General features: G+C 36.7%; 1 protein-coding gene across 1 annotated transcript; it reads left to right on the top strand.

Moving 5' to 3' along the window:
• Positions 1–1,911: 1,911 nt before the first annotated feature.
• Positions 1,912–9,622, top strand: LOC107192020. The gene is made up of 5 exons (XM_015581194.1): positions 1,912–2,185; positions 3,513–3,799; positions 7,450–7,743; positions 9,110–9,253; positions 9,365–9,622. Exons 1-5 carry the CDS (start codon positions 1,912–1,914, stop codon positions 9,620–9,622), a joined length of 1,257 nt encoding a protein of 418 aa, XP_015436680.1.
• Positions 9,623–14,180: the final 4,558 nt, after the last annotated feature.

Below are 14,180 nucleotides of genomic sequence, written 5' to 3'. Positions count from 1 at the left end.
CATCCGTGTGCACGAAACCCGTTTTCCCATAAGATTATCATTCGTTTATTTTATTTCATTGAGATCCATAAATTTATTTACAAAAATCTGTCTGGTATTTGTTTGATAAAATATTCGCACAAAAATCATGAACGGTGCATTGAAATTTAGGGAAATAAATCACAGAACGCTGCTAGGAACTAATAAATTCGATAAACTGACGAGTTTCAAATTTGTTTATTTTATAGTTATTGAAATCATGAAACCATCTACTCCGGAATTTATGCTGATCTTGAATTTATCATGCTTTTTGTATTATATTACAGTAAAATATTTTGTACGTTACAGGTATTAATATACCTATCCCATAATTTAATTTTGATAACTATATGTCTAACGCTAGTAGTTCCATTGTTAAAATGAAAGTAATCAAATAAATCAGCAGAAATCACTGTTTGGTGTATGAGAAACGTAAATCAATTACATATAAAACACAAAATATCGTTATAAGTTATTGAAATAAAGTTATCTATAGGACATCGCTAACATTATGTATTTCTCTATACTTTTATATTACATTGTTTATTTTGCGGGTAGATGTAGATGTAAAAGTATATGTCATGTGTTACGGTTTCCAATAATAAATATACATACATAGGTGTATGAACGAGGAAATACGAAAATATGGATGAAAAAGAAATAAGAAGGTATCAGACCCAATGAACACTTACATAATTAGTTGTGGTGCACTAACAGTCGCAGTGAGCGCTTCAACTTGAAGTCTCATAAAAATCTGATTTTTTATTAAAAATGTTGTCCATAGAACAACTCCAGTACAAATTCAGACGCCATTTAAAATAGTCTGAATTTTTCATTAAATGTCTTTTACTAGCGATGCTGTATCAAAGAAATTCACATCAGCTCAAAAAGACTACTTCAAACATTTATCTGGTCTAGTTCATATTATGGTCCGAACTTTCTAAACTTTTTTAACAGTCAAATTTATTTATAAAAATATTGTGCACGGAACAAAGATAAGTTACTTTTCAAGGTCAGTGCGCACGTTCCACCGTAGAATTTTTCCAAGCCGGCTGTGTCTTAACTGTACTTGATTTACAGACATTGAGCATCACGTCGTATTTTCGTCGGCTAGTAGACATAACGGGGTCAATTTTGCAACAACTGAAATTCAAACATTCCGAAAAATTAAGAAAAACTTTCCGATTATTAGATGTCTCTGTCGATCTTTGGACTTTTTTTCTTTTGGATTTCAATCTTTGTTACTTTTTTTTTAATGCCGTACTGAGAAAAAATGGATTAATATGTGTCTTAAATTTGGACCCCGTTAACCGACTATTAATGCAATTGTTGATCGTTTAATTTACAGATTGTTGGGATTGAACGGATTATGCCGTCTATTCACCTTCACCGAATAGCACTTTGAATCTACAAGGTAGCTAAAGAAATCATTGAATCTTCATGAAAACGTTGATCAACAATTATACACGAACTTTACAACCAAACTTTATTCATCTAAACAATATACGTATACGTTATTACAAAGAGAAAAGTTATCGCGTTTCGTTTCAATAATTTTATCTACATCTTTCATTTGAAGAAGTTTTTCGTAATTTCTAAGAGAGAAGAAACAGAGAATTGATTGTCAGCTACAAGCAAAGAGAAGAATTATTACGAGAAAATTAAACACACTCACTAGATACCTGACACACCTTATGATAACCAGTAAGAAATTCATCTGAATCTTCCACTTCAGTCAGTGTTTAAGAGAGTGGTAGTTGAAGGATATTGATGAAAAGTGATATTACATAACAAAACGTTGTTTGAACGTTCAACGACCGGAAACCGGAACCGAGTATAAGAAGAAGGAAATACATATAGTGATGTACTGAAGGGTTTTCCGAGTGAAGAAACATGGAGAATGCGGCGATTGCGCTCGACTTGACGGTAAGAAGCCAAGATTCGAGTAATTCAAAGAACTCAAAGGATTCGAGCATCTCCGAATCGAAACCCGAGAGTTGTTTAGAATCGAAACACTCGAAGGAGATTCTTATTTCCGAAAAATTGCAACGGCAACAACAGCACCAGCCGCATCAGCATCCAGGCGAAGCGACTAGACTCAGGTGCGAACAGCTGAAAGATGACTCGAATTTACTTATGTTCACTTCCTGCGGCCAGTTGCTACTCGGTGAGTAAATTTTCGTAAAGTTTTTTCAGGAAATAGATCTTCCGAAAACAAAATAGAAATCCTTGCACAGTTTTCTTTCTTTTTGTTTGTTTAGAAAAGACACCTTGTATTCCTTAAACTTATATTCGAGCAATGATTTTTTATGAAAGAACCACGATTCACCTTGTTCATTTGAGTTCTTTTCAAATATCAGTCACTTTACTTTAATGCATGTTTGAATATTGCCGAGCTAAACTGGAATGATTTTCTATACGTACATATGTCGATGAATGACTGAACACTTTTGAGTATCTGTAAATAACGAAGAAACGAAGTTTCTATTGTATGCAGGCTGACCAGACATTTCTCCAAAGTGCATAGAAATCGGCGTAAAAGTGAAAACATTTCACTTTAGAAAGTCATACTTTTGTAACCCTTTCCGCAGGCTTGCATACCGGAGAGAATCACCATGGAGCGATTCATCGTGATTTAATGTTCAACTACAACAACGGCTAATTTATAATTATAATTAATTTTATATGGGATCTGTTATTTTGTTTTTTATTATTGAAATTCATTGAATAGTTCGTTGCGTGAAAAACTTATGAAGCATAGATCTTCATAATGTACAAGTCCTATACGGTCTGCCTTGTCTCCCTAGTATTTTTGATGCTTCAGCTTTGCTATGGTGCTCTAATTGTTGTCGTCGTCGTTGTCGTCATAATCATCATAATTGTTGTTATTATCATGCAGTTTTTCACGCAGATGATATCGCTCTGGTTTGATTGTTGCAAAAATTTTCTTACTACATATTATTGTTGCGTTGAGTATGACTGTTTTTTTCGTATGCGTGACTAGATGTGTGTTGGTAGTTCAAGTAGTTGTAAGTTTTGTATGAAGGTCTATGGTGTGATGCCTGTGACCTGTGATTGAAAAATTATAAACGGAACTAAATATTGTTACTTTCTTTCTTTCCATATACACGGGTATCTGTGTCTTGAAAATTACGGAACCGTGGATTTAAAAATATGTTAATACACGTGAAATAGAAAGAGGTTTTTATTTATAATCATATAGTATTGTTAGTAGATATTATATTTGCACTGGCACAACAAAAAATACTTAACATCTTATTTTTTCTGGAAGCGTCATTTAATTATATACTACATACCTACGTATTTTTCATTAAAAATCTCTGGTTGACTATTTATGCAGTAACTGGTCCGAAACTTCTGAGGGAAGTCTAGGTGAATTTTAGTAGCTATAAAAAACTTGCATATAACACATATTCTGGGCATAATTTACTACTTGTTAAGTGATTAAAATAAAGTGAATTGACCGTGCGCAGGTATAGTGTTGGTGGTGTTCGGTATTCTGGTATTAGTGCACGGCGCCTCTTTGGGCGGTTCAGGTGCGGGACTGTGGGCAGGTGTGGGTGCCCTTGTCGCAGGTGCGCTGGGTGTTGTTGCGACCCTCGCGACATCCTCGAGCAAAACTAATTCCAATTTTTCGACGGCTTACCTCGCCGCCAGCCTGATTGCCCTTGCCCTCTCGAACATGGCCGCCATCACAGCCTTGACAGCTATCGTCAGGGACTCCCAGAGGACTCCGGAAGTGACTTTACTCACGGTACGGGTACGTAATGCTTTATCAGCTCTTTTCTGATTCTTCTCCCGGAATGGTACATTGATTTTCGTTCTCGAAGATAATAGGTACAATACGTTAATCCTCTAAAGTAACATATTACTGCTTCAAAATAATACATGGGTCGTTCGAAATATTGTTCCGATAGAAATAATATGTTAATCTGCTAAAATAATTTGATATGTATATTCAAGTATGTAATAGTTAAGATTCGGGTTAGCGGTAAAAATATAAAGAGAAAAATTGACGGTGCGTAGTTATGCGAGCCTGTTGAAAATCAAAGCCAGGAGACTGTTAACGGATAAAGTCGTCAGTGGGCACCTGGTTCAATGAACAGAACCTCTAACAATGCATTCCAGCATAAATGAAGCTGGCATTCGAAGCAAGCCAACGATTGTATTGTCATACTTCTTTAAGACACGCTGGTTTTCTTGTCTGGCCTAAATAAGCTAGTTTACTAGTTAATAAGCTAGTTACTAGCGACACTGTGGGGTCACCAGCGACCCCACTACATTTCAATCTTGTCTACAAAGTTGTAAAGAAACAGTAGAATATTGACCTTTTCTTTACCCTCCTAATCTCTGTTACAATTTATGACGTAACAGAAAACAAACAAAACAACAATATACAGATCCTCCAGTAAAGAGTTCTAGAAGAATCCTAGAAACAAATGCAGCTGACATTACGAATAAGACAAGAATTGCATTGTCCCGGGACGATTAACGAGAGTCTTGGCGGAAGGACACATTCCATCGTTAGTCGATAGTACCAATGACCCCGATTTAATACTCGTTTGTTGATCGAATTGACGAGTTTCGGCGAAGCAGACCGGCCTCAATAGCGTCGCTGAAACCGTCTGACCCGGGAGAAAGTTACCAATGCCAGGGCTAAAACGCGGTCAGTGTACGCCATCGTGAAATCCTCACGGATTGCTTCATCTCTAGACCCCAATAGAATGTCTGGTTCGTACTTCGTTAGAACACTTCCCCCTTCCGACGAACTTATCTACTAATTCAAGAAGTTGAGATATGTATACATACATATAGTCTTTTGTACTCACCGTAGTGCTATCACGAACCTCTTCTTTTGTTGTCTTTTTCTTACCAAAAGATTTTCTGCAATCTCCATTTTATCTCACTGAATGGATTAGCAAGACCTTCTTAGTATATGAAAGTATATTCAGAGACAAAATCTCAACCATCAAGTATGACCAAAAGTTGTCTAAAGGTAATCCATCAACACTAACAATAAGATGACAGTACTAATTCTAGTGTGGGAAGTCTACGATCGGGATGAACGGTATTTTTTATAAGTCTAGTTGCTACCGTTCTTATAAAAACCGCCTTTATAGGTTAAACACTTTCAGTATTTGCTTACCCTTCACTAGAGAAGAGAGACAAGCTCAACTTTGTTAGTAGTACAGCTTCTTGCGTCCTGAACTACCGTCTGGAAGACCCTAAGTTCGAAACCCGGTGGGTAATATTTTGTTTGGACGTTTCAGAAATAGTAGATCGTTAAAAAATCTGAATCAAGCGAATTTGGATTTGATCAAATACATTTTACTTCATTTTCAAGTAGTTTCTAGTAATTTAAACCCTTATCATTTTTTTTGTAAATGGTAAACCATCGCACAGTATAATATGTCAGCAATCTAGCGGGACAAAATTAACGCACCAAAGAAATCTGTATTCTAATCTATTTCTATAAACATATCGCCTAAGGCCTAAACATACGGCCTAACCTCGGATATCCAAAATTTCGGTCTCGGTCGGGTTTCCGAAACATTCGAACGCTCGCACCGTCCCACAGTGTAACGAAATAGAGAAATATCGATCAAAATTAATAAATCGTTTTTCTTCACGTATAAACTTATCCTTCTTTTTTAATGCACGTATATACCCGTATTCTAGTTATCTTTACAATTAATTTTGTATAAATGAACTTTATTACAAGTTTTTTTGGATACACAGCATGGTTTTATTTTTAATCATTTTAAATCGGTTTTATATATGTATATTGGAATAATTTGTGGTTAAATACAAAAATTGGGACTATTTTATAAGTATACAAATGAAAAATTCTTTTATATATTTACTAATTTTATTGTGGGTTAACATAAAATATTGTTGTTTTTATGAAATGAAATTTAACGAGGACAATAAAACAGTATGTAGAAAAAAGATTAAGAGCCAATCATGGCTTGCAGCTTTAAATTTTTGCAATTTCCTGCAAGATTTTTCCCATCTTCTATTTAAATCTATGTGAATACATGCAGCAAGTTTGGAAACAGATTCTTTACAGTCATTCTTCAATAAAAACTTTGTACAAATGTGGTTTATCAAAACATTAACTTTTACGGACTTGTACACAACACACCAGACTTCAAAACATTAGCTGTACGTGAATATATCTAAAAACACAAAAAAAAACTAATTTGCGCAAAAAAAGAATAAGAAATATAGAATTAAAGTATACATAATTTAAAGTCATTGTACTAAAAAACTGGAAATACATTTTTTGACATATTTAAAGAAAACCTTAATCAAAAATCCATTACGAAATATACCCATATCTTCTATAATTAAGGCACTATTCCATAATCAACTTACCCATTTTATTCTTATAATACTGTTGATTGATATTATAAACAAAAACTTTAATTACAAATGAACTAGAATATATAAAACAGGAAAATGTATATGAAATTATTTTCGACTACGTTTTCCGTCTCCATGTAACTATTGACGATTGCAACATTTAATTGTTTTTTAATATGTTCATAGCGGACAGAAGTGTGGCCAACAATTTTTCATAGAAAAAAGTTCCCTAAAAAACATTTTTTATTTTAATTTTGAACGGGGATCGTTATACTGTGGCGTCCGATGCGAGTCGCACGGTTCGACGTATGTAGTCGAGTAGCCGATCGGTAGGTTATAGACTGTCAATAGAGTGAGGGTGGACAGGAAAGACGGTAGACAACGTTGACAAATTTTGCGCAGAAATGTTTTCAGAACCACTGTCGTATATTCTTCAAAGTGACAACAGAATGTGTCATCAGAATCTTCGTTAGAAAAGTTTGACTCACTGCGAAACGATATCTATTCTACTAGAAAATTAATTCTGTTTATTGAAGAAAGACGAATTGAAAAAAGTACCTCGAACAATGCATCTTTTCGTTGCTGTTGTGTAAACATCTGCAGGATAGTTGGTAACGTTAGCGATATTTCTGAAGACTAGCGCATTTGTACATTGTGTTGTCATTCGTGGATTCTTGCATTTCCATCACTTTTGTTTTCATCGAACCTAGGCAGCATGAATCTTTTTATTTGAGACATTCTTACAATAGCAGACTTGATTAACGAAAAGCAAAGTTCTGTGTCCGATAGGTTTATCTATGCATCACTGGGGATAGGATTTGAATCCTGTACCGCCGTTGCAATAAGTGACAAAGAAGCGCGTGCAGCTCTAATACAATTGGTAACGTTGGCAATGTTTCCGAAATCTGGCGTATCAGGTATTAGAGCAGCACGTGTTTTTACTGCTTATTGCAAGAATTGCACAGGTTTCAACGCCTGTTTTTCGCGGGAAATATAAAACCTGACTTCGAATTTCTGATAGAATGAAAGTTACACAAATTGCAGAATGAAAATGGGGACGTGGACGAAGTAGAGGGTGGCTGGGCAAGTCTGCTGGCAAGCATAGGCCTGCTTTTAACCAGTGTAGCTGAGCTAATAGTCTCCGGCTACAGTTGTCTGACCTTGACCCCGAAGCTCTGCGGATGCCTTAAGACGAGCAACGGTGACGAAGTGTCCAGCGACGGTCGACTGAAAACTCGCAACATTGTTCACCAGTGGATCACGGCTCAGAACCACCTACCGAAAAGCCAGCCGATCTACGTGATGCAACCGATGCTGCCAATTCATCCAATGATCCAGGTGAGGACCAATCTTCTTCTCCAACTCACCTGTCCTATCGACCCCTACCAGCCGCAGGTAAGGATAGGTCAGTGACTCGCGAGTTAGAAAGTTGGACTATCGAGAGAAACTCGTCGTTGCTCTGAACGATCTCAGTGCTTACATATCGGAGATACATGAGCTCCGTGCACGTGTTTCTGCGACAGGAGAATTAATCTTGCTGCTCCTTGAATTCCCTTTGAATGACGCGAGCCTCGAATCCGCTAATTGGATAATGTTAGCAACTTTAACCATAAAATACTATAAGAATACCGGCAAATATAATTTCTGCTTAAGGATCAAGTGATTCAGATTCGCATAGTGTTTGTCCCTCCAGCCGTAACATGCTATGGAAATAGTGGCAAGAAACATTTGCACCAGACAAACAGTGAGATTGCCAGATGGCACTAGTTCTGGCAAAATACTCAAATTATTAACTAATTAGTGTACTACATATATTAGTAGACCACGATCAGTATTGATGCACCAACGAAAAATATATTTACGTCTGATTAATTAAGGAAACATATTTACTGATTTTTTTCAAAAACGCTTGAGCGTTGTGCCTTCTCACTTACACACATTTCATATCTAACCGGGTACTACAAAATCACAAAGTATACAAAAAATCGGAGGAGGGAAGGTCTTGCTGTACTCTTGTTAGTAGGATATATCCTTAGAAAGTTCACCAATAAAACCTCGAGTGGCTTGGATAACATCCCCTTAGAATCCTAAAAGACCTCCCTTACGAACTAATACTACTTATTTAGACATATAGCCGTCTTATTTAACAATGCCCTCAATCACTATTATTTGCCCAAGATATGGAAAAAAGCCTAAGTTCTGCCTGTTTTGAAGAAAAGCAAAGACCCTAACGATCCCTCCAGCTACGGTCCGATTAGTCTCACCCCCCAGTCTGAGTAATGTATATGAATGTATTATCAACACAAACATAAATCGTTTTTGCAACACCAATAATCGGGAGGTAAGTTGGACAGCGCTGCCTTAGTACTGAAACGTATATCTGGGACACCTTGCATAGTATAACTGTTTCTCGAATACCGCTCACACTTCTGATTTTTCGTGCTCCTTTGTTATACCGTCACAGACTGGCTGCGCTACACGAGCTTTTCCTCAAATCCTGAATGATTCTTGCCAATATTTTCATGACATTTTATGATCAAAGCGACAAACATTATTCGATCTGGAAGTACTTGCAAATTCCAAATTATGCTTATGCCATTCTTTGGCAACATTTTAAATGATAACACTAAAAGGGTAAATTAAAACGCAGTAATTGACAATTAAATTGTTTATAGAATAATAGTAAGCCTTTAAATTGTTACAGTCATCTTATGGAATACCAGCACCTCCTGCAAAGTTTCCTGGAGGATTCGTATCTGCTGGGCCATTACCAATTCCGTCTCCAGCCTATGGTACTATTCCTATGCTTCCACACTTGCCATACACTGGACCACCTTTATCCCAAATTGTAGGTACCTTTATTCTATGTAATACTCGTCATCTGACTCGCAATATTGAAGTTCGCAGTCATTATTGGTTTCACCGATTTTCTCAGAATAACAACACGGTTGTATTACAGACACGACCGAAACAGAAGCGTAATTTGAGTATGGAACACGGAAGTACAATGGAGAGAAAGAGGCAAATCGAAAATAAAACCGAATCCCTAAAGAGGATGTCCTCGATAGGTGAGGATCAAGTTGATTTGGCGCAAACTTACACAGGACTCGACAAAAAGATCTCAGAAGAGTTCATCTCAATCGCCATGGACCCAGAAAGGAAGTCGAAAGCTTCTAGTAGTCACGACAGTGAAATAGGCATGTCAAAAACTTGCTGAAAATAACAGAATACAGTAACTGTTATAACTATGATCTATTCTGGTAAATGAGTGTGTCAGAAGCTAAACTGATCAAATTAATGTAATAAAAGGTAACATAAACTGATTTTCATTCAATTTCAATTTGTCGATAACAAACAAATAAAAATTACATGGTACCATTATTATTTATATCACAACATGTAAATACATAAGGATGAATATACATAAAATGTTTATGTGAAGTGAATATATGTGAACTAATATATTAAAATTAAAAAGTGCATACAATGCAGGGTTGATCAATTTGGTTTTTGGATGCCTCAGATACTGCTGAACATTCACATTTGTTTCCCTTTGGTCTTTATATTATTTAAAGACTTTGCTCAATGCTTAATTTTTATAGATTCTCAAATGGTAAATATACATTAATTAATTATTATTTACTGTTACTAACTTTAGCCCACTTATCGATCTTTGACAGGCTGGTTGTTTCAGAAGCGTTGGTTTAAACAGAGAGCGACACATTTTGTTGGATTTTGTCTTATGGCTATGTACAGTTTGTATAATGAGAAACTGCTAGCTTAAAAATTAGTGAATTTATTTATTTTGATGGTACCGAGTACCGATTGTTATCAAATAAATGTATATTGTTTGTTAAAACTGCAGCAAGATTTAGGCTATAAAGATTAATATATATAACACATCCGTTTGTATAGTTATTTTTATAATAATAATATTCCAAAGGTAAACAGTAGCTATATTTCTCTTTGTATAATGTAAGATAAAATGTAAATCAATCAATGTACTAAAAACATAACGGTTACAATTCATAAGAAATTAAATATTCTAACTTATCATCTACAGATTTCAAAGTTAATTTGCATTTCTCAAACATGATTTTTGTTGGTAAATATACTGCCAAACTGTCTAATTTGTTATGTAATAGGAAGAAGTATGTATACACTGGTCGCTTTTTTTTATTATTTACATTAAACTATTCTATGATCCGATAATTTACCTTTCTGTTAAAGTACAATCAGATGTGAATAATAATTATCAACTGACCGCTACAGTAAAAAATAGTATTGCCAACTAAAAGCAAGATACAATTAACAGTGTATCAATACTTTTTTCAATAGATTTGTAACATTAATATCATCCTATATACTTCATATGTACAAGGTCTGATCAACATGTTCAAGGACTTTATGTGAAAATGATTAATTAATATACATTTTAACAATAATTACATCGAAAAAATCTTCTTTCCAGTTTTCGGAAGCGGCGTGGTAAGCGGACGCCAAAATAAAGTCTAGCTCCTCCTGCGATTTCTTAATTATTGTCCTTCGCGTGTCAAACGTCATCTTTTTACCACCCGTTTGAGGCGAGAAAAGATGACGACAATTTCTTAAAATTAATAATGAGCGGGGAACAAACATGGATCCATAGTTACAATGTGGAGGCATAAAGGTGTAATCAGGTGTAATCGAGCCAGTTCAGCCAGTAGATGAAGAAAGGTGAGCCACATCCGAAGAAGGCTTGTGTTACGTCCCGCGTTGCGGTCGTTAATTTATTTATAATTACGGGTCCTGGTTCTTTTAAGGTGCTAAAGCACGCCCTGTCTAAACTTACCGGTGAAGTACGCAATTTTGGATAGAGAACGGGAGGGATAGGAAATCACTGTTGTTTGTGATAACAACAAAGATATATTCTAACAATCCAATAAATAAAAGATACAAATAAGTCTTAACCTAATGATGATGAAGATGAATGATAGACTCGTGGGGGCTTTCCGTCGGTTCGGTCGGGATTTCGGATCCTTGAAAGGGCGGAAGACTCTGCCTGCGCCCGGAGCCGGCTTTGACACAGGGTTTAGGCACTGCAGGATACGGTGTCGCCATCTCGAACGTTGCACTTCGCGGTCCGGTCAGTCCGGTGTCTTATAAAACTTACCTGTACAGTGTAGCCTACAGCCTGTAGGCAGTGATTTATACGGTGTCGCCATCTCGAACGTTGCACTTCGCGGTCCGGTCAGTCCGGTGTCTTATAAAACTCACCTGTACAGTGTAGCCTACAGCCTGTAGGCAGTGATGCCAGAGTAGGCCGCGCGTAATCGCGAGGGTCGCGTCGCACAAGGAAGAGATATCGTCGCGAAACTGGACCCGAAACTGGACAGCTGAGTGACCGTTATTACTCAACTCGCTGTCGCGTGTAAAGATTAGAACAAAGAGCGAACGAACTTGCCGTGGCAGAAGCGACACACGAGCCGAAAAGTACAGAACGGTAACAGAGCTAACAGAGCTGAAACTAAGAGAGTTTCCCCGGTTTTAAACAATCGTTTTGTAGGTTCTTCCCCCTGTAGGCAGCTCAAAAAGATGGCGTTTCGTCTCGGGAATCGTCTACCAAGACTAGTGATGGGCACCATCGACTAAATTAAACTATCGACTAATGACTATTTAGTCTCAACATACTATCGACTATTTAGTCGATAGTTTTCAGTCGACTGAAATTTTGCTTTATAGGTTATGTATAGATTATGTCATCAACTTTTCAGCACCATTGGTGTATTTACCTTTTGGAAATGTATTAGTTCATAGATAGAAATTGAAAAATGTAAGTGGTAAACAAGTTTTTTTTAAACAATTCGATTTTTTGTAAGCTATTTAATATTGGCACTTAAAAAATTAACTGCTCTAAATTTTTTATGAAAATCAATTAAGTTATAAGCAATAATTTGCACAGTTCTTAGTAATGCATAAAAAAATATATGGAAAAATTACAATTGGTTTGCATCGCGAAGAAAATAGACAAGATCCAGTCAATAGCGATCAATAGCTCGATAGTTCAAACGACTGAAAGTAGTCGCTTCAAGCGACTAATATTAATCGACTGAAGTAGTCGTTGGTTACTATCGACTTAGTCGATGGTGCCCATCACTACCCAAGACCCAAGACTCGTCAGTGGGGCTGATGGTAGACGACCCCTATCCCAGACGCCTGGGTTGCTCCTCGGCGGAGCCCCTTAAGTAGCCAAAGGCTCTAATTACTGCTTGTAAGAAAACTCACCACCTAACGGCCGCTACCAAAAACCCAGGCGATTAGGAAAAACGTCTCCACAGACCGCCTGTCCCATCAGATCTCCTACACCCCCTTCCTTTATTGAAGAACGTGGAAGATACGGAGTAGCAACAGGCTATGATTCGTGATCATCGAGTCGCCGAGGCGGAGTTTTAAGAATCGCTGACGTTTCCGTCAGCGTCTCGAGGAAGGTCGACTATGAGCGCAGCTTCCACGTGTCGCTGAATTGATGGTTCTATAATAACACAAGCATGTGTTGCACAAATGTGAAACCTATTGGCTCGATTAATGTTTTGTCTCCAAATCGTAATCATAGACATATGTTTCGTATCCAGCTATGATTAATTTTAAGAAATTTTCATTGATTTCCTCGTTTTAACACCTCTGTTGCGTTTAACACTCGACACGTTACACAAAACTAACACTCAAAATAATTAATTTAGAACTATTTAACGCTAATTTTTAATCTACATTAATTAATTTATAACAACTATTTATACTAATTTTTGAACTGCAATAATGAATAAAACCTACAATATTTAAAGAAACCTGCAATAATTAATAAAACCTACAATATTTAATGAAACCTGCAATAATTAATAAAACCTGCAATATTTAATAAAACCTGCAATAGTTAATAAAATGTACAATATTTAATAGAACCTACAATAATGACTAAAACCTACAATAATTAATAAAATTACAATAATTAATTTGCACTATTTATAACAACGACGTACGCGATACTACTAAATAATCACTACGTAAACGCTAAATAAACTAAAACTTAGTTTTCCGAACATGAACTCGATTTGCTCGAAGAATGCAAAGGGCTCCGTTCGGAAAGGACAACTGATATTCTTGAACTGATCCAGTGATCCTCCCTCGTTAGGATCGATCATCGATGTGGCGTAATAGGTCGATCCCCACTCTTTCATAGTCAATACTTTTTGGGAAAGAAAAGCAGCATGGGAGAGTGGAGGTCGTGTTTCTCTTCACATATTCTTAGAGCAACATCTGTATTTTTTTTTTCATATACCACTCGGGCCCACTTGGCCACGATGCGCAGGCAGCGCAGGGTGTGCGAGTCTGAACATTGTAAAACTGCCTCTTGTCTTCTGCAGTGCGACCACCCACGGATTACCAAAAACACTGATTTTTACAAAGACAAATAGTAATGTAATTCATCGTAAAATCAAATTCACTCAAGATAAAAAAATTGCAATTACGGTCGTAAATGAAATTAAATTACGACCGTGATCGTGATTCGGCGATCACTGTGATAAATCACCGTTAGTGATTTTGCACGCCATCTCTAGTGCGGGCCCGTTGACCGATTTACACGCGCCACACGATTTTCTACTATGCGCGTCAAAATGCTCGTATATGCTCGTGTTCGGCTTGACGTTGCACGAAGTCGTTAGCTGTGCGTCGAGCCATTAAAATAGACCCTTTCAAGTGTGTTCTGCAACGCGCGTTGCACAAGTGTAGACCTGCCT

This window comes from Dufourea novaeangliae, unplaced genomic scaffold (genome assembly GCF_001272555.1).
Source record: "Dufourea novaeangliae isolate 0120121106 unplaced genomic scaffold, ASM127255v1 scaffold295, whole genome shotgun sequence".
Lineage (NCBI taxonomy): Eukaryota > Metazoa > Arthropoda > Insecta > Hymenoptera > Halictidae > Dufourea > Dufourea novaeangliae.
The sequence above is the reverse complement of the archived record's forward strand: the minus strand, read 5'-3'. Positions and strand labels throughout refer to the sequence as shown.